Source organism: Theropithecus gelada, chromosome 16 (genome assembly GCF_003255815.1).
Source record: "Theropithecus gelada isolate Dixy chromosome 16, Tgel_1.0, whole genome shotgun sequence".
In the NCBI taxonomy this organism is placed as follows: Eukaryota; Metazoa; Chordata; class Mammalia; order Primates; family Cercopithecidae; genus Theropithecus; species Theropithecus gelada.
Window position 1 is genome coordinate 33,334,604 of NC_037684.1, and position 21,021 is coordinate 33,355,624.

Below are 21,021 nucleotides of genomic sequence, written 5' to 3' on the forward strand. Positions count from 1 at the left end.
TCCCACCCAGAGGCCCTGTCACTCTGGCAGAGCAGACATTTAAAAATGCCAGGCTAGGCATTTGACTCCAGTTCCCTCGGGGGCTCTTGGGATGGGAGCAGTGTTGAGCATGGGAAAGGAGACTCCCACACAAACTTGGCCCCATCTTCTTCATGCCGGTTGTGAGTTTCCTCCCCTCTCCCATACTTCACTGACTCCTCACAAATGCTCTGGGAGGTAGAGGGTGTCAGCCGCATTTTATACGTGGAAAACTGAGGTTAAGTACTTGACTAGCAACATGTAGCCAGGAGAAGGCAAAGCCTCAACTACAGCCCAGCTGTCCTGATTCCCCCCTGCCACAGGGCTGGCCTCCTGGTACTTAGCTTGGCAAGGGTCAGGAGCCCTTGGTGACCTTCTTCAGATCCCTCCCGCCTGCTTGCCTGGCTGTGGCCTTGGGATCATGGCTCTCTCACTCTCCACCCCTGGTACTGGAAAAGCGGCTTCTCTTTTGGTTGTGCCCAGATGCACTCGGGCTAGGGGTCAGGACTTTCCCTGATGGAGCCTGACCAGGGTCCTGGGGCATGTCCAGCCCCTGCCAGGCACTCTGGGGATGCTGACTGCTGCTTTTCCTTTGGTATTTTTCAGTGGCTTGGTTGAGTCGCCTGGAACTCACTGTCCCTCACTTCATTCTAGAGCCTATTTTACCCCGTAGCGGGTGAGAACTAATATCTGTGGAAAGTCACTGTGTGCCAGCCCTGGGCAGGGTGCTGTCCCTCCATGCTGTTGACCCCACAAGGTGAAGTTTGAGCCCACATGTTATGGGGGGACTCCGAGGCTCAGGGAGCATAAGTAACTTCCTCAAGGTCACCCAGCGGGTAAGGGGAGTTCCTAGGATAGGGCCTGGTCTTCCTGACCCCAAGTCCTTGCTTTGGAGCTCACTCCACCCATCTGCTGTCTCCATCAGACAAGCCAGGTGGGGACAGGGGCCAGACAGCACAGGGCGCGGCGGGAATCAGCAACGAGGACCCTCCCGGGGAACTTTTCCCATTGAAAATCTGTTCCCTCGCGGCCACGGGTGATGTATGGCTGGAGCTGATGAAAAACGTGCAGCGGAATGGAGGAGGGCGGCGCGGGCGGCCCAGGCGGGGGCAGAGTGGCATTGAGATTCCGCGGGGTGCGGGGGGCGGCGCGAGCCCTGACACCGGCCGGGTAATTGATCTGGAGGTGCCAATTTGCAGCAACTAAATATTTAGTTTCTGCCTTTGCCCGCTCCGCGCTCTGCTCAAACAAACTTCAATTAAAAGCGAAAAGCGAGGGGTGGGAAGGCGACTCGCCCGGGTCCCTGCGGTCCGATCGATGGCGCGGAGCCCGCGGGCTGGCGAGCGCGGCGCTCCGGGCGGGGACACGGCGGACGTGGGCCGGGCGGGCGCCCTCTTCCGGATCGCCGAGCACCGGGCGCCCGGCCCGCGGGAGGCAGCGCCCGAGGGAGGGATGGCGGAGGCTGAGCCAGGAGCCCGGGAGCCGCGGCTTCAGCTCAGTTCATCTGAGCGGAGGGGCGGCCACCGTGTGCCAGGGGGGGTCACACACAGGGCCAACCCCAACACCTCCACCGCGGAGTGTGAGCCTGTGTACTAGGCTAGAGAACCCGGGGAAGGAGGGGTCACTGGGCGCTGACCTGCTCTCCCCATGCACCTCTCCAAACAAACTTGCTTGGAGATTGCCTTGCTGTTCGGTGCAATCACTCAGGTCTTTCCTGAGAGCCACTTGATGCTGGTTGCACTGGGCTCCAAAGCCCGTCTGCTCTCCCATGTCTGTCCACTCCTCTGCTCTTGGGCTGGCCAAAGAGCTGCCAGTGAATCCATCCCAGGACCCACTTGGAGGGGACAGAAGGGGAGGGCTCGGAATTGGGAGAAGCGCAGTGAGATCCTGAGGGGTTGGAGAAGGGCCTGGGAGGTGGCCACAGCTTGAAGCAGAGGAGGAGATTATTGGGTCACAGTTGCCTTTTTGGGGGTTCAAGACAAACAGCAACAATAGTTATTCACTGGGTGAAGTTAGCCCACGGGGAAGTTTCTCTTCCTCAAGGATCTTCCAGTCCTTTGAAGGTAGAGGGGAGGGGCTGGGAAGAAAAGCTCACCGTTGTGTGCCAGGCAGAGCATCTCTGGTCAGCGGGGTAGGGCAGCCTGGGGCACAGGAACAGTTCTGGGAGAGATGTGATGGGAGGAGGTGGGGCTGGCAAAGAGGCATCCAGGTTGGCATAGAAGGCAGAGGTAGATTCAGACTCAAGGAAAGAGGAAGGGAGCTGGGGTCCTTTCATCTGAGTGAAATTTTCTTGAGGGTCAGAGGCGGGAGCTGAGGCAGAGGAGCTGGGACAGTGAGGGCAGGGGCCCTTGGCCTCTCCCACATTTCTGTGCCCTACCTTTTGGGGTGGAAGACTTACTTCTTCACCAGATGAGGCTGCTGCTAGTTCACTCAGCTGCGGGCTGTAGCCCCTTTCCTCCCCACTCCCTGTTGACCCCTTCCCCTGTCCTCCTAGGTACCCCTTGGCCCACAGCAGGCTGTGAGAGCACAGGTCTTGCTTGTGTGGACCCCAGCCTCCAGGCCATCAGACGCCCACTCCTCGGTGCACAGGGCTCTGGGAGAGGGTGGTCCCGCTATCTCAGCTTCTATCCCTTTTGACACTAAGCTGTCTCGCTTTCCGGACTCTCATCCACACTCAGCTCCCAGCTCAGTCTCTCTTAGTGGCTAGGGCCACCAATCTCCCCATCACAGGGATGGGGAGAAGCTGGATCCAGAGCTCCACATAAGGCTGAGGATGAGCCTAGGGCTGGACTGCCCCCCAGGAGCCTCCCCACCCTCCACCCCTCAGGGGTAGGGGGCTGCAGTACTCCCAGCTTTCTGCCTGAAGCCCGTTCCCAGCCTGCAAGCTGGGTGCCTGCTCCCTTGAAATCCCTCCCTCCCTCTCCCTCCCTGAGCGCTGAGCTGTGGAGCAGAATGATTTCCTGTAATTGGCCAGCAATCCGGCCGCCCGACTTGTTCTATCGACATGCTGGTTAGCTGGAAATTGTATTGGAATCTGAGTGACTGGGAGGGGAAGGAAAGGTGGGGAGCAAAGAAAGGCGGTTTGGGTCCCAGCTGGGTGCAGCCTCAGCTCTGCAGGTGGGATGAGGAACCACCAGCCACCTCTCTCCTGGAGGGAGCAGGAAAGCAATCTATAGCACATCACCTCCTTCCTTTTGCTTCTTCTCTCCCACCATGTCCGGGGGTCTCCCTGCCCACTCCTATATGCCCCCATGGCCTGAAGTCATCACTGCCATCGCATTCCCCCTTCTGCTCTGAGACTGTTTCCTTCTGACCTAAAGTGCCTTTGCGAGAACTAGGGGCGCTCTGCAGCACGCCTATCCTGCTCCCATTCAATTTCTAGCCATGGAGGCTCATCATGGAATGCCCCAAACCTTCCCCTGCCTCTGCCCTGCCCCCCATGAGAAGAGAGAGAGAGAGAGAGAGAGAGAATGAACATTTGAAGAAGAGTTGTCAATTACTAAAGAGCCAAAGTGTATAACAGGGGCAGTGCAGATAGCCGGACGGGCACTGTACCGGGAGTCCAGAAGCTTGGTAGTTATACCTGTTGGCTACTTGGGCCCCTTGGCTCAATCTCTGAGCCTCTGTAAAATTCTGGACCTGTCTCCCTCACACAGCTGGGAGATTTCAAGGGGATAACCGGAACGTGCTTTGTAAACTGTGAAACTGCGAATGACCCTCGGACCAGGGGGTGTTTTAGAGGACTGCCTGTGCCCTTTGTCCCCCGCCAGAAGGTGTGTGCGTCTGCACCCTCGCTGGTGTCCTGACTGCTCCGCGCCAGGTGCTAAGGCCCAAAGTGAGGGAACGGAACGCGGAGGCTGCAGCGTCCAGTGGCCTTCGCGGTGGGTGGGCAGAGGGGACACATTCTTTGGCATCCGGGGCTCAGAGTACTTGGGGGAACAACTCAGCTTTTAAGTTAGCGCCTGCAGTCAAGCAGAGCCTCCGCGCCCACCCGGCCCGCGCTCCCGCGGCAGCAGCTCGGCAGGAGTCTGAGGCCGCCCGCGGCCCGGGAGGACGACAGTTAGGCGGTTCGGCGAGGGCCCGCCGCGGAGGCCCGGCCCAGCCTGGGAGCGTGCTGCCACCTGCCGGCCGAACGGCAGGCCGCCGGCTCGGGCGCGGGCCTGGGTACCGGTGGCCCGACCTCTGAGGTTGCTGAGCCGCCTCAACCTCGTCCCCTTCGGAGAAAGTAGGCCTTCTTTTAAGGCCGCCTTGGACCCCCAAGGCCAGCAAGGGGAGCCCAAGGCAGGGAGGCAAGAGGATCTGGAGAGGGAGCTGTGGCGAGGCCCGGACAGGGCAGGGTCGAATCAGAGGTTTCTCCACACCTGCCATGCTCTGACATTCCTGCTTCAAGCTCAGCTCACTGGGTCAGGGAAGAAGTTAATTCTCTGGAACTTTACAGTTTGCTAAGGGTTTTCAGTGTCCTCCACTATGAAGCCTTATGATGTTTGAGTAGAAACTAAAGGCGGGGCCGGGTGCGGTGGCTCACGCCTGTAATCCCAGCAGTTTGGGAACCAAGGCGGGCGGATTACGAGATCAGGAGATCGAGACTATCCTGGCTAACACAGTGAAACCCCGTCTCCACTAAAAAATATATACACACACACACACACACACACACACACACATATACATACATACATATACATACACAAAAAATTGGCTGGTTGGCCGGGTGCGGTGGCTCAAGCCTGTAATCCCAGCACTTTGGGAGGCCGAGACGGGTGGATCACGAGGTCAGGAGATCGAGACCATCCTGGCTAACACGGTGAAACCCCATCTCTACTAAAAAATACAAAAAACTAGCCGGGCGAGGTGGCGGGCGCCTGTAGTCCCAGCTACTCGGGAGGCTGAGGCAGGAGAATGGCGTAAACCCGGGAGGTGGAGCTTGCAGTGAGCTGAGATCCGGCCACTGCACCCCAGCCTGGGCGACAGAGCCAGACTCCGTCTCAAAAAAAAAAAAAAAAAAAAATTGGCTGGGCGTGATGGCAGGCGCCGATAGTCCCAGCTACTCGGGAGGCTGAGGCAGGAGAATGGCATGAACCTGGGAGGCGGAGCTTGCAGTGAGCAGAGATGGCGCCACTGCACTCCAGCCTGGGCGACAGGGCGAGACTCCGTCTCAACAACAAAAAAACCCTAAAGGCAGGAGGTCACATGGCAAGCGGAGCCAGAACCCCAGCCCCAGCCCCAACCCCAGGCTCCAGCTCCTCCTGACAAGAGGCTCAGGGCACAGAAGAGAGTTCAGAAGCCTGGCTCTGCAACCTGGACCAAATCCAGCTTTCTGAGCCTGGGATAGAAATAATCAGTGTTATGTTAACTATAGGGCCTTACACATCCAGCACTGCCTGGCATACTGTGGATACAAGGAAGTGCCATTTCCTCAATTATTGGGGTGACAGGGCACTGTGGGGGTCCATACCTTCCCTCTCCTTTCCCTCCTGTAGGATCGCACCAAACGGAGGGAGTGGCAGGCTCCTGCCACCCGCATCCTGCCTGGCCACCCATCCGGCAGCCCACCACTGCCTTACCTGGCCCTTCTTTGCCCCTTAGGGGTTTGCAGGAAGTTAATGAGCTAGACTCAGCACAAGCAGCTCTGGGAAAGGGGGCACTAAGTATGGCCACCACAGCATTCGCATCCGTCACACTCATTTCTAGCCTTAATAGGCTTCTGGCTGCAGGATCAACACATCAGCAGGTCTGCAGGCCCTGGCAGGGAAGGCTGATGTCTGCGCTGGTCTAATTGGGATGGGGAAGGCAGATGGGGAGGCAGGGCAAGGTGTGAAGCTGCCCCAGCCCCTCTATCCACGTCTCACAAAGGTACCTTGGGCCTGGCTGCAGTCCTACTGGGACCCAGGGAGAAGCCTGATGGTGAGTGTACCTCCTGGGGCCCTCCCTCCCGCTGGGCTCTGGGAGGACTCCAGTCCGGTGTGGGAAGAAGCCAAGTCTGGGAACCTTGGTTGGTCTGGGGCATTTCAGATCAACACACTTTATTAAACAACAGCGGGCCAGGCTGTGCACTAAGAACACAGAGATGAGTAAGACACTGTCCCTGTCCCCTGAGGGCTTACAGTCTAGTAGGAAAAACCAGGCAACTTTTGGCTAATTACCGTACTGTTGGATTAAGGTGAAACATTGACGGGGAGTTGGTATCCTAGACCACCTAACCCAGCCTGGGGCTTCAGACAGTGCCTGAACTGAGAGTTAGTTGTATGTTTAAAAAAAAAAAAAAAAAAAAAGAGAGAGAAAAAGAAATAAAGAAAATAAAAGGTATCCCAGACCAGGAGCAGCAGGTTGAAGGCACAGAGGCAAGAAATAGCAAGCATGGTGCACATGGAGTAACAAGAGGTCCAGGTGAGGAGCAGGTGGGAGGCAATGAGCAGGATGTGAGAGCACTGCACAAACCCTACATGGGGAGAGGGGTCTCCCAGAAGAGGCTGGCCCTGCCTGCTACAGCGTTACCCACGAGAGAATCCTTGCTGCGTGCTGGCCGGGAGCTCAACCTAGGGGAGGGCCTTGTTGACTCTGTTTGAACATGGAAACCCTTGGTCCAACATGATTTTCCGTGGTCCACTGAGGAGGTTTAAGCCATAATGGGTTAGGTGCTCAGAGAGGGTTCAAGCCCAGTGAACCCTTTGCCTCCCAGCTCTGAGGAGGGCCACAGAGCCAGTACTCCCTACCCCCGCCCACAGAAATGTATAGCAGTCTCTGACTGCTGCTTTCACACACCATCACAGCTGCTGTTCTGTAGGTGGTGCTTGGGGAAGGTGGGAAGGAGAGCAGGCTGTTTCTTGACCTCAAACAGGATACACTCCAGAGAAGGGATGGCCTGGTACAGAGGCCCAGCCCCAGTTCAGAGAGTCCGTGTGTGTGTGTGTGTGTGTGTGGGTGGGTGGGTGTGGGTGTGGAGGGAGCTGGGAGGAAACAGGATGTGTACCTGCCTTCAGCCTCCAAGGAGACAGATGGAGGCCTGGGGCTCCCTGCCTTGAGTGCCTGGCTAGGCGTAAGGCAGAAGGTAGCGGGTGAGCAGGTAGAGGAGGCTGGCAATGGCAGCGAGCCCTGTGAGGACCCCGAGCCTCAGAGGCAGGTATTCCAGGGAGCGTTCCAACTCAGCGTGCAAGAGGATGACCTGGCGTTTGGTGACGCTCCACTCGCCCGAGTTGTCTAGGACATGGCGGGCCATGCGGGCCTTGTCTGTCAGGGGCAGCTGGGCATTGATGCGGGCCTCTGCGTCCTTGCGGTTCAGGCTGTTCCGCCGCATCAGCCGTGCCAGCTGTGTGTCCCGGTCACTAAGGACAGGGCAAAAGGGCACTGTAGGTCCTGCCTCCCTCTCACCCCAAGTTACAGGGTTAGGCAGCCCTGCCAGGCCCAGCCTGGAGCAGAGAGTATGGGGACTGGATCTTCCCTCCAGCCCTACCCTGCTCTGGGCTACTCAGGGTCCCACAGCCAGGGAGGGAGGCCTGGAAGCTCTCTGGCTGCCGCCCACCCCACTCCACTCACTGCGAGGACTCCAGAGCTCTATGGGCTACCAAAACCCCTTAATACAAACAAGGAGGGGAACTCTGGCCACAGGTTGTTTTGTTTTTGTTTTTGTTTTTGTTTTGCCATCTGGGGTCTCTTTGCTTTGCTACTAGACCTGAGATTCCCCAGTCATAAAGTGGGAAGATTTCATCACCTGGAACCGGCTACATCCTGGATCCCTGGATGGGTGACCTTTACTGAAAGGCCTATGCCTGTGAGCTAGACGCTTCCTGCGGTTCCCCTGGGGGCCTGGGCCTGCAGTATCAAAAATATCTCCTTGGGCCATCACAAAGACCCCTCTCCTTGCTGCTACACCACTCCCCTGAACATTTAAAGGACTGTGCTGAGATGGTATCTGTTGTGCTTAATGCCACTGATCATGTGGGACAGACAAGCCCAAGGTGCTTCAAAGAGGATCAAGGACATGAGAATTTGTCCCCTTAGTTGTGGGACAGGATTCAGCACTGCAGATTAGGTTGGACAATACCAAGTCTCCCAACTCCAAGAGAAATTTAAAGAATACCTCCTTCACCCACCCTGAGGTCACCATCTGGGTCCTTCCTCAGGAAACTCCCTCTCTTGCCTTGGGCTACAGTCAGTCCTCCGAGCGGGGTTATCTCTAACACCCCTCTAGCTCTAAGAGCTACTTCAGCCCCTCAATGAGGAGAAGAGCAGAAAGGGTTGCAGCAGCTGTTTTCTACCATTTGGGGTCTTTCTGCCGTGTCACTAGGCCTGAGTTTTCCCAGTTATAAAATGGAAGGGTTTGATCACTACAGTTTGGTTCCTTCTTTTTTTTTTTTTTTTTCTGAGACAGCATCTCACTCTGTCGCCCAGGCTGGAGTGTAGTGGCATGATCTTGGCTCACTGCAACCTCTACCCTCTGGGTTCAAATGATTCTCCTGCCTCAGCCTCCTGAGTAGCAGGGATTACCAGCATGTGCCACCACACCCAGCTAATTTTTGTATTTTGTTTTTTTGTTTTTGAGATGGAGTCTCGCTTGCCCAGGCTGGAGTGCAGTGGCACAATCTCTGCTCACTGTAGCCTCTGCCTCCTGGGTTCAAGAGATCTTCCTGCCTCAGCCTCCCAAGTAGCTGGGATTACATGCATGCAACACCATGCCTGGCTAATTTTTGCATTTTTAGTAGAGATGGGGTTTCACCATGTTGGCCATCCTGACCTCAGGTGATCCACCTGCATCGGCCTCCCAAAGTGCTGGGATTACAGGCGTCAGCCACTGCGTGTGCTGTTTTTTTTTTTTTTAAATAAATATAGAGACGACGTCTTGCTGTGTTGCCTACACTGGTCTCAAACTCCTCGGCTCAAGCGATCCTCCCACCTCGGCAGTTTGGTCCCTTAGGGATTCTGGGAAGCAGACCAAGTGAGGCCAGAAACAAGTGCAGCCACTCGCCATGAAAATGAACTACACAAGCTATAGATTTCCTCTGTTATGGGTTCAGTGTACTGTTGCCATTGTGGGGCCAATACCTGCCTGGCTGAGAACAACTAAATCCAGCCTTCATCAGGGAGACCACATATCTGTGGGTTGGAGAATCTGGTGTGAGAATGGAGATGGCCTGGGGCTCCCAGTAGGTGTACGTCCTCCTGAAGGTGTGGCCCAGACCAGAGCCTCCTGGATGTGGGGCAGCACCTCCAACAGCCCTTCCTGGGGTTCAGAAATGGTCCCATCCTAGTTAGTCTAAGGCTTGGTACAATTTGTGGTAATAGGATTTTTACCCACTTATTCCACAATCGACAAATTTTTCAAAAACATGAAATTGGCTGGGCACAGTGGCTCATGCCTATAATCCCAGCACTTTGGGAGGCCAAGGAGGAGGATCACTGAACCCAGGAGCTTGAGACCAGCCTGGGCCACACAGCAAGACCCAATCTCTACAAAAAATAAATTAGTCAAGTGTGATGATGCATGCTTGCAATCCCAGCTACTCAAGAGGCTGAGGTGGGAGGACTTCTTGAGCCCAGGAGGTTGAGGCTGTAGTAAGCTGTGGTCATGCCACTGCACTCCAGCCTGAGTGACAAAGTGACACTCTGTCTTAAAAAAAAAGAAAACAGCATGAAATAATGTTTTGGTACAATCACACTTTGGGAGATGTCCTAAGTTACTTCAAATGCATCAGGGGTAGTCTCTCAGTTGAAGAAATCCACAAGGGAGTCCTTATTTTTGTAAAGCCTAGATCCCTTTGGTGAAAAGCATCACCACCTCTCTGGCATCTCTCGAGTTATACACCCACACCCACGAAAGCAGGGCATGAGTGGCACCCAGGACCCTGGCAAAGGCTCCTCTGGCTGGTGAGTGGGGCTGAAGGTTTCCTGGAGAGCACACAGGATCAACAAAGCCCCACTCACCCACCAAAACCGATGGCCACCTCTGCTCTTGGCAAACAAACCAACCTCAAAGAAAAGCACAGGAAGGGTCGGGCACAGTGGCTTATGCCTGTAATCCCAGCACTTTGGGAGGCTGAGGCAGGAGGATCACGAGGACAGGAGTTCAAGACCAGCCTGACCAACATGGTGAAATCCCGTCTCTACTAAAAATACAAAACTTAGCCGGGCATGGTGGCATGTGCCTGTAATCCCAGCTACTCAGGAGGCTGAGGCAGGAGAATCACTTGAACCTGGGAGGCAGAGATTGCAGTGAGCTGAGCACTCCAGCCTGGGTGACAGAGTGAGACTCCAACTCAAAAAAAAAAAAAAAGCAAAGCACAGGAAGGACAAACAGCCAGAGGTGGGCGCAGGGTCATCTGGCGACTGCACATGCAGGTGTCGGCCCCTGCTCTGTCTGTCTTCTCCTCTACACTCTAAGATCCTTTTTCTTTTATTTTTTTGAGACGGAGTCTCGCTCTGTCGCCCAGACTGGAGTGCAGTGGTGCAATCTCAGCTCACTGCAAGCTCCACCTCCAGGGTTCATGTCATTCTCCTGCCTCATCCTCCCGAATAGCTGGGACTACAGTCACCCGCCACCATGCTCAGCTAATTCTTTTTTGTATTTTCAGTAGAGACGGGGTTTCACTGTGTTAGCCAGGATGGTCATGATCTCCTGACCTCATGACCCACCCACCTTGGCCTCCCAAAGTGCTGGGATTACAGGCGTGAGCCACCGCGCTCGGCCTTTGTGTTTTTTTTCTTTTTTTTTTTTTGAGACAGGGTTTCATTCTTGTTGCCCAGGCTGGAGTGCAATGGCGCAATCTTGGCTCACTGCAACCTCCATCTCCTGGGTTCAAGCAATTCCCCTACCTCAGCCTCCCAAGTAGCTGGGATTACAGGCACGCACCACCATGCCTGGCTAATTTTTGTATTTTTAGTAGAGACGGGGTTTCTCCATGTTGGTCAGGCTGGTCTTGAACTCCTGACCTCAGGTGATCCACCCGCCTTGGCCTCCCAAAGTGCTGGGGTTACAGGTGTGAGCCACTGCACCCGGCCTTTTTTTTGAGATGGAGTTTTGCTTGCTTTTGTCGTGCAGGCTGGAGTGCAATGGTACAATCTCTGTTCACTGCAACCTCCGCCTCCTGGGTTCAAGCGATTCTCTGGCCTCAGCCTCCCAAGCAGCTGGGATTACAGGTACCTGCCACAACGTCTGGCTAGTTTTTGTATTTTTAGTAGAGACGGGGTTTCGCCATGTTGGCCAGGCTGGTCTCGAACTCCTGACCTCAGGTGATTCACCCACGTCGGCCTCCCAAAGTGGTGGGATTACAGTCGTGAGCCACTGCACCTGGCCTCTAAGATCCTTTAAAAAAAAAAAAGTTTTTATCCCTAGGTACAAAGTTCCAATTGTGCTACTAAGGCGAAGAGAATTTCAGGTCTTCGTGGGGTCTGCCTGACCTTAGTTGACAGCCTCACAAACAGGGAATGAAGAACCCAAAGAGGCTGCGAGTTTACTCACGTGAGGCAGCACGGCCCGGTGGGGGAGCTGAGAGGATGCCTGCGTCCCTGCATTGGGCTCAAGGGATTCAGACTGGGCTTTCAATGAGAGCCCATGGGGACCCAGGGGGAAAGGCAAGGGAATTTTCAGGGCACTGAGTACTCCAGGCTACGCCTCCAGTGTGCTGGGAGCCTCCTATGCCTTAAGCTCTTGAGAGTCAACCTACGCCCAAAATGCCGCCAGAGCCAAGTGCCCACCTGTGTGTCTCCTGTCCTTGTGGGTGGCATCCAGGAAGTTTCTGGGTGGCAGAGATAACCTGCGGACTCCTCTCCTCTCTCACCCCACTGGGACAGGGACTCATTTTCCCTCACAGGTTGATCCTCCTCTGTTTGTCAAACCTGGATTCTGGTTGGCTCCATGTCCTGGGGAATTCTGAGAACAAAGCTCCTTCCTTAGCTGGGCTGTGACAGTCCCTTCCACGAAACCTTCTGCTCATAACAGGTGTTGCCAAAGGGTAACCCTGGACACATTCCGTAACTGCCCCCTCTCTAATTTTATCTTCAGTAACTCAGGAATATCAACACCTGTCCTGACCACCTCCCACTGACAGGCAAACTGTGCAAAGTAATAAAAGTGCTACAGGAGGAAGAAGGAGCCACTGAGTAACAGTGGCCCAGGGCGAGGCCAGGCATCTGGGCTGAAGTACCTGCAATGGCCAGCAGGGGGAGCGCTCCCCAAACACTAGAGAAGCCCGGGGGCCATCCCTTTCCATACCTGCCCCCAGGATTATCTGCATGAGGCACAAAGGTTGGTTTCTACACACCCTGGGCACTGCTGCCCAAACCCCCATGCCTCCTGGCCGCCCCATGGGGAAAGGGCAAAGTGCAAAATGATGTGGGCTGTTTCCCAGATACCCCAGTGGTCACTCACCAGTATACTACCACGGTGTGCTTCATGTACTTGAGCAACTTCTTGGTCTCAAACAGTAGGGGGATATCCAGAATCACGTAGCGGTATCCTGGGGAGAGGTTGGAAAACCCCCAAGTTCAATTCTGCAAGCACATGCTGGGGACTGATGATACGCTGGGCCCTACCGTCCAAGGGGCCTTCCAAGGACACACATACCCTGCACACTAGCCGGTTCCAATGCCGTGCAGAGCAGAAGGCTGCAAAAAATCATTTCTGGATGGCTGATCAGGGAAGACCTTGTAGAAGGGCTGTCATTTGTGCTGGCCTTGAAAAGTGGGGGGCAGGTCTTTTGATACTTGAAAATGAGAAGGTGAAGATGAGGATTCCACGAATGAGGACCAGCACAGCACAAGAAGACGGAGATTCTACTGTGCGGGCTGAAGCAGAGGCCTCAGGCCGTGTGAGGCAAGGAGGTGATCAGGGAAGGCACTAAGGGTTTAGTTCACCTTGATCTTAAATCTCAAGTTGTTATTTCTCAGAAAAAACAAACAAACAAACAAACAAACAAAACACCCAAAAGATAGGTTCTCCCCAAAAAGCCGGTTGCAGGCCCAGCTCTGCTGACAAGAGCCAAGGTGGGCTGTCTCTACCAACTCTCCATGAGAGGCTCACATGGGGGCAGCACCAGCAGAAGGAAGCTGCTTCTCCCATCAGAGGCAGACCTACAGCCAGGGTAAGGCCTGGATCTGGAGGCAGAGGGCACAGTTATGACTAATACTGTATAACACTCCCGCAGGGTAAAAGGCACTGGCTGGACCTCCTACTATAAGCCAAGGCCAGTCAAGGGAGGCACCCCCACCCACTGTGAATGAGCACATCCCTAGGCTGCTGTGGGCTACACGCTCCTCGTTCTTTTTAGGTCAGTGACCCCTGTGCATGGGTACAAAGCTGGGAGGGCTCCAGGATAGCAAGGAGGGTAACGGACAGGGAAATGCTTCTCTGCCCAGAGACCCCTGGCCTGGCTGGGGCAGGAGACTGCACCCTTGGAGCATCCCACTCCAAACACTTCCAAGCACAGAACCAGACACATATCACACCAATTCCAGGGGTGGCACGGGCAACTGGCACTCAAAGTGATGCAAGGACAATAGGGGTAGGGGGTGGCAATCTCAGCTGCTTGGTTTCCTGTTCCCCAGGACCTGCTGCTCAGTAAGCCCAAGAGAAGCCCACAGTTGAACAAAGGGGTTAAAACCATGGGCTCTGATGGTACACCTTGGTTGGTAGTCCCCCGCTTCCCCACCATGTGACCTTGGGCCCCCTTCTATATAAACCTCATCTGTGTAAATGAGTAAAAAGAATACCTACTTCACAGGATGATAGTAAAGATGAAATGAGCCTTGAATACATGTGAACCATGCAGCACCCTTCACCAGTTCCTCGCTAGGTGCCCCAAAATGATAGTTACTGCTGCAGGGGGAGGCCAGCAGTGCGGTGCGCCCCCCAACTTGGAGCAGAAGCCAAGACAGACCAGATCCTCTCTGGGACTCTTATCTCCCTTTCCTGCTTAGCTCCCATCACTTCCTCTCCCCTCGCCGTCCTTTCTCCGGCCCCTCTGGGGAGTACATGGTCAGCGCTTTGGTTCACCAGCAAAGGGCTATTCAGCTGTCACATCCCTCCTGCTTGATAAGCTCTGCAAACCATCCTGACTCTATTAAGACATCCGTCTGCCTACACAGAGAAGTCCCCAACAGCTGGTGATCTTATCTGACGTTTGATTATACCAACTTTGACAGTTGTATTTGTTATACTCATCAGGGAAAAACTGGGACTGTGGAAGCCACAGCTGTCGTCCCCATTTTTCACCTTATCGAGCTGAAAAGGGCTCTCTGGCTTTTATTTAAGTGGTGGTGGTTGGGGAGGCGGGAGGCTGGGTGGATGACACAGTGAAAGAGCTTTGGAGCGGGTGACATTATCCGATGTTTAATTTCAGAAGGGGAGAGCCAGTGCCGCCTGGAAGCCCTGCAGATGCACTGGTAACTGGCCTGGGAGAGAATGCAGAAAGGGCAGGAATGAAAGGCAGACGACTTCACTCTGGGTGGGGGACAGGAAGGATACTGGTGCAGCATAGGAGGCAGCACAAAGAGTCCAGAGGGAGGACTCTCCTTGAGGGAGGCAGGGAGGAGGCCTGTGGCGCAGTGCTGAGAAGGAGCATACACATTGGTTCAGCAGGCAAGATGTGGGAGCCAGCTCCAGCCCGGCCGGGAGGGGGTTGGGGTCAGCATCATGGATGTCTGTTGAGTCATCCCTCATTTGGAGGCAGGTACTGGCCAGAGGGGGATGAGGGTGGGGGAGGTTGCCCACTCAAGGCATGACAGAATAAGGGGCTTGGCCATGGTCACAGTGTAAAAAGCTCCCCCAGCCAGAACAGTGGCTCAAGCTTATAATCCCAGAACTTTGGGAGGGCGAGGCAGGCAGATCATGAGGTCAGGAGTTTGAGACCAGCCTGGCTAATAGAGTGAAACCCCATCTCTACTAAAAATACAAAAATTAACCAGGTGTGGCGGCGTATGCCTGTAGTCCCAGCCACTCGGGAGGCTGGGGGCAGAAGAATCGCTTGAACCTGGCAAGGGAGGTTGCAGTGAGCCGAGATCGCGCCACTGCACTCCAGCCTGGGTGACAGAGTGAGACTCCATCTCAAAAAATAAAAATAAAAAAAAAAACCTCCCCCATACTCTTGTGGAAGTAAAGTCTCAGTGTAATGACTGAGAGTGGGGAGACAGGCAGCCAGGCCTTCAACTCGGAGGACCAGGCTGGAGGCCACATGTGCCAAAGGCTGGCAGGCAAATCTCCAGCAGCCCTAGGCCAGCCTTTTGCCAGTTTCCAAGCCACCTCCCTCTATCCTCTCTCCCACTTCTCCTGGTGATTGATCCCATCCTGGAAAGTAAGCATCAGGCCACCCCTGTGCAATGCTGTCCTGAAGAACACAGCTTAGGCCAGGTGCTGTGGCTCATGCCTGTAATCCCAGCACTTTGGGAGGACAAGGTGGGAGGATTGCTTGAGGCCAGGAGTTTGAGACCACTCTGGCCAGCATAGTGAGACCTCATCTCTAAAAATAAAATAAAATAAAAAAGAACAGGGCTTGCACCGTGGCATATAGCTTGGAAGAAGGTTCTTGCCAACTGGCCCCAGGCCCCTCCTTTTCAAATACTCCCCTCTTTTCCATCTGGGCACTGCCTGGCTGTCCCCACACCTGCACCTAACTCTCTATGGAGCCCAAGCTGCAGAGGATAGTCCCCACGTAGCACCCTTTCCCCACCCGCCCTGGCCATCTTGGTCCCTCTCCAATTTGCAGTCTACAAACTTGCTTTCCCAGATGGCTCAGCCAGACCCAAACCTGCCCCTGACTGCAGTTTACATGTGTGATAACTGACAGTCACTGACCTGGACCCTCAGTCTTCCTAACATGCTCACGTTGGAATTTTTCTTTTTCTTTTCTTTTTTTTTTTTTTGAGATGGAGTCTTGCTCTGTTGCCCAGACAGTCTGAGTACAGGGTGCAATCTCGGTTCACTGCAACCTCCACTTCTCAGGTTAAAGCGATTCTCCTGCCTCAACCTCCCAAGTAGCTGGGATTACAGGTGCACACCACCATGCCCAGCTAATTTTTGTATTTTTAGTAGAAACAGGGTTTCACCACGTTGGCCAGGCTGGTCTTGAACTCCTGACTGCAAGTGATCTGCCTACCTCAGCCTCCCAAAGTGCTGGGATTACAGGCACGAGCCACTGTGCCCAGCCTCATGTTAGATTATTATCCCCGCTGCACAGATGAAAAAGTGAGCTGCGGGCTAGATCACTCAATGAGGTCACACAGCTAGAAACTGTCAGGGTTGGGATTTGAACTCAGATCTATGGCTCCATTATTCACCAGCTCTTATTACTCCCATCCCTACCGGAAAAACCAACTTACTTCCTGGGCTCATGGCTCGAAAGCCTCATGTGTCTCTTCTCTTTTTTTTTTTTTTTTTTTTTGAGACGGAGTCTCGCTCTGTCGCCCAGGCTGGAGTGCAGTGGCCGGATCTCAGCTCACTGCAAGCTCCACCTCCCGGGTTCACGCCATTCTCCTGCCTCAGCCTCCTGAGTAGCTGGGACTACAGGCGCCCGCCACCTCGCCGGCTAGTTTTTTGTATTTTTTAGTAGAGACGGGGTTTCACCGTGTTAGCCAGGATGGTCTCGATCTCCTGACTTCGTGATCCGCCCGTCTTGGCCTCCCAAAGTGCTGGGATTACAGGCTTGAGCCACCGCGCCCGGCCTGTGTCTCTTCTCTTTAAACTGTCAGCCTCCTTAAGAGCTGAGGGCACGTGCTTCTTTCCTCTGGGGCTGGTACGGGGCTCTGCGTGGAGGGGGTGCCAGTAAGCAGTATGAACTCATCAGCTGGGATAACCAGCTCCCCTACCCTGGCCAAACTTTCTGCAGAGGAGAAGGGCCCTGGCCCTGGAAGGAGAGGGTGTTGCCCCCAACCCTGCCCCAGGCCCCAGCACTCACCCCGGAGGAAGTACTTGAAGGTCTCCTTCATCATCTCCTTGAGGATCTCAGGGTGGGTGATGGCGTTGAGCAGCTGCCGCCGGTCAGGTTGGTTAAAGATCAGATCCCCCAGGACCTTGCGATTTATGTCGCCGTTCTCCAGCAAGACCTCAGTGCCGAAGGCTTCTACGATGCGCCGGTGGGCAGGGTATCCTGGCTGCACAACTGTGGCAGGAGGAAAAAGCTGGGTCACTCCCTGGAGCCTCAGGGCCAGCCAGAGGACCTCAGTGACCAGGGGCAAAATGATAGGGGAACTTGGGTGCTTCTTTCAGGTGGAGCAAAAGCAAAATGAGGGGAGAGAAAGCAGTGAAGGAGAGCAGAGTGTACGCGATCCCTTGTGCTGGTAATGGGGCAGAGCTGGGGGGTTTCTAAAAAGGGAAAAGTAAATAAAAGAGCAGAGATGGCAAGCATGGGGCAGGGACAGAAGTCAGACCAGGGTCAACAGGAGCCTTCCCCTCCTCTGAGACTTATAAAAAGGGAGGTGTGGCAGAAGGCTGGCAGCACGGGGAGCTGCTGTGCATGGACCCCCAACCTGCCCCTCCAACTCACCATGCCGGGCCATGACGTCCACGTCAATCACTGCACAGCCCAGCTGCTGGAACACCTGGATCACTGAGCTCTTGCCTGAGGCAATGCCTCCTGTCAGGCCCACCAGGAACATCTTTCCAGGAAAGATAGCTGTCCGCGAGACTATGGAGCCAGGAGCCACAGAATCACTGGAGAGCAGGGCAAGCGTGGCCGATGGGGGCGGTCCACCAGAGGAGTGCCAGAAGAACCTGCCTGGGAGAGGCCAGAGGCCCTGATCAGTTTGGGCCAATAATTGGGAGAGAGGAGGCAAAGGAAGTAAAGGGAGACAGCTTGGCTGGGCAGGGACATGTCCTGAGCGTGGGGTGCTCTGGAGCCATCTGGAGAGGAGAAATTCTCCAGGAAAGGTCTCCAGTATTCTTTTAAAAACACTCACAAAGAAGGCAAATCCCAGCACTTTGGGAGGCCGAGGTGGGTGGATCACCTGAGGTCAGGAGTTTGAGACCAGCCTGGCCAACATGGTGAAACCCTATCTCTACTAAAAATACAAAAATTTACAAAAAAAATTAGCGGCCTGGAGCGGCAGCTCAAGCCTGTAATCCCAGCACTTTGGGAGGCTGAGACAGGTGGATCACGAGGTCAGGAGATCAAGACCATCCTAGCTAACATGGTGAAACCCGGTCTCTACTAAAAAACACAAAAAACTGGCCGGGCGAGGTGGCGGGCGCCTGTAGTCCCAGCTACTTGGGAGGCTGAGGCAGGAGAATGGTGTAAACCCAGGAGGCAGAGCTTGCAGTGAGCTGAGATCGGGCCACTGCACTCCAGACTGGGCAACAGAGCGAGACTCTGTCTCAAAAAAGATTATTTTTATTAATAAATTAGCTGCGCATAGTGGCAGGCACCTGTAGTCCCAGCTACTTGGGAGGCTGAGTCAGGAGAATGGTGTGAACCCAGGAGGCGGAGCTTGCAGTGAGCTGAGATTGAGCCATTGCACTCCAGCCTCGGCGACTGAGCGAGACTCCGCCTCAAAAAAACCAAAAAATACAAAAATACAAAACTTAGCTGGGTGTGGTGGCGTGCACCTAGAATTCTAGTTACTCAGAAGGCTGAGGCAAGAGGATCGCTTGAACCTCGGAGGTGGAGGTTGCAGTAAGCTGAGTTCCTGCCACTGCACTCCAGCCTGGGTGACAGAGCCAGATTCCTTCTCAAAAAAAAAAAAAAAAAAAAGGCAAACGAACAGTATAAATTCAGCAATCAAAATGCTGAACAGGCAGGGCAAGTTCGGATGCTGTTAGGCAGCATGCTTTCTGGACAAGGCAGGAACTCGTTGGAGGCCAACTTCCTAGAGGAAGGAGACACCTGTCTCTCTCTGCAATGGACCCATGGCACTCTTCAGATACCCACAGGTCCCCCTGACCTTTACTTTCTAGTCTACGAGACTGAGGCTCAAAGGGAAGAAATGGCCTGCCTGCAGCCATCCATGGAAGTTGCAGGAGAGACCACAAAAGAGTCCAGGTGCTTGGGCCCTCTTTTGCTCCAAAGCCTCCTCCCCACAGAAGGTCCCATGGATCACTTCCCCTTCAATACCAGCACAAGGACTGCCTGGGTGGCTGGTCTAGGTGGAGACGCACAATCCTCTTCTTCAACCAAGAAGTGGCCCAGATGGGGAACTGAGCCGCAAGTAGTGGCTCGGCAGCCACTAAGACTGAGGTTTAGAAAAGTACCAGTCTTGCCAAGAAGGAATGTGAGGGAAAGGCCTGGAGGCTGGGCGATGCTGGGGGTGTGACTTTGAGCTGGCGTCGTGGTTTGTGGCTCCCTCAAACCAAGAAGCAGCAGCACAGCACAAAGGTTGGGGCATGGCTTCTTCACACCCAGCTCCTCCACTCACATGTGCTGCAACCCCGGGCAAGCCGCTTGCCTCCCTGAACCTCAGTTTTCTCATCCATAAAATGAGGTTTTATGGATCATAAGACTGCCTTGGCTGGGCGCGGTGGCTCACGCCTGTAATCCCAGCACTTCAGGAGGCCGAGGCAGGCAGATCACGAGGTCAGGAGATGGAGACCATCCTGGCTAACATGGTGAAATCCTGTCTCTACTAAAAATACAAAAAGTTAACCGGGCATGGTGGCACGCGCCTGAAGTCCCAGCTGCTCGGGAGGCTGACACAGGAGAATCGCTTGAACCCAGGAGGTGGAGGTTGCAGTAAGCCGAGATCGCGCCATTGCACTCCAGCCTGGGCAACAGAGCAAGACTCCATCTCAAAAAAAAAAAAAAAAGAAAGATAGAAAAAAAACCAGGCACAGTGGCTCAAGCCTGTAATCCCAACACTTTGGGAGGCCGAGATGGGCGATCGCTTGAGCTCAGGAGTTTGAGACCAGCCTGGGTAACGTGGTGAAACCTCATCTCTACTAAACATAGAAAAATTAGCTGGGTGTGGTGGCAGGTGCCTGTAATCCCAGCTACTCGAGAGGCTGAGGCAGGAGAACTGCTTGAACCCAGGAGGCAGAGGTTGCAGTAAGCGGAGATCTCGCCCTTGCACTCAAGCCTGGGTGACAGAGCGAGACTCTGTCAAAAAAAAAAAAAAAAAAAAAAAAGGCTCGGAGTGGTAGCTCAAGTCTATAATCCCAGCACTTTGGGAGGCCAACGCGGGCAGATTACCTGAGGTCAGGAGTCTGAGACCAGCCTGGCCAACATGGCGAAACCCCATCTCTACTAAAAATACAAAAATTAGCTGACTGTGGTGGCACGCACCTGTAATCCCAGCTACTTGGGAGGCTGAGGCAGGAGAATCGCTTGAACCTGGGAGGCGGAGGTTGCAGTGAGCCGACATCACTCCCCTGCGCTCCAGCCTGGGTGACAGAGACTCTATCTCAAAAAAAATAAAGACTGCCTCATAGGGTTGTTGTGCAGACTGAATGAGAAAATGCATATGCAGGCCGGGCACGGTGGCTAGCTGGGCATGGTAGCGGGCGCCTGTAATCCCAGCTACTCAAGAGCCTGAGGCACGAGAATCGCTTGAACCTGGGAGGTGGAGGGTGCAGTGAGCCGAGATCACGCCCCTGCACTCCAGCCTGGGTGACAGAGCGAGACTCTGTCTCAGAGAAAAAAAAAAGAAAAAGAAAATGCATCTGCAGTCCATGGAATGTTGCTTGATAAATGCTAAATGTTCCAAAAATGGAAGTGAGGATAGTGATACAGGGTGAAAAGTAGGAGTTACAGTTCCATTGCAAGGCATAGAAAGAAAGAAAAAAAAGACTTTCATGAAATCATGTCCCTATTCCTCCAACCTCAGACTATCACACCGTAGACTTTTAAAAAGTCATGGTGCATTTTCTGGAGTAAATGAGGTTACCATGTTGTGGACTTTGTTCCCAGGCTGGAAGCAATTAAATCAAAGGGCAGGTCTCTCCTACCCTTCCTTCAGCCTCAAATCACTTCTCCAGGACTGTGAAATCTGTCATAGGACTTTTTTTGTTGCTGTTAAGCAGCAGATTTACTGTCCTAATTACACTTTGCTTGCGCTTACATTGAAATGAGTTTGCCTCCCGTGAGGACGCAC

The 21,021-nt window shown here is 54.2% G+C and overlaps 1 protein-coding gene across 5 annotated transcripts in view; it reads right to left on the bottom strand.

The window, feature by feature from the left end:
* Positions 1 to 5,748: 5,748 nt before the first annotated feature.
* DCAKD (dephospho-CoA kinase domain containing) overlaps positions 5,749 to 21,021 on the bottom strand; it is a 32,584-nt gene continuing 17,311 nt past the window's right edge. For 3 of the 5 annotated variants that reach the window (XM_025363883.1, XM_025363884.1, XM_025363881.1), the window contains exons 2-5: positions 17,487 to 17,713; positions 16,899 to 17,102; positions 12,380 to 12,467; positions 5,749 to 7,340 (exon numbers count right to left, since the gene is read on the bottom strand). In XM_025363883.1, coding sequence (XP_025219668.1) covers positions 7,049 to 7,340; positions 12,380 to 12,467; positions 16,899 to 17,102; positions 17,487 to 17,598 — 696 coding nt within the window. In that variant the 5' untranslated portion in view covers positions 17,599 to 17,713 and the 3' untranslated portion in view covers positions 5,749 to 7,048. Of the gene's footprint in view, positions 7,341 to 12,379; positions 12,468 to 16,898; positions 17,103 to 17,486; positions 17,718 to 21,021 lie in introns of all 5 variants that reach the window. The other 2 variants (XM_025363880.1, XM_025363879.1) reach the window with 1 other exon arrangement.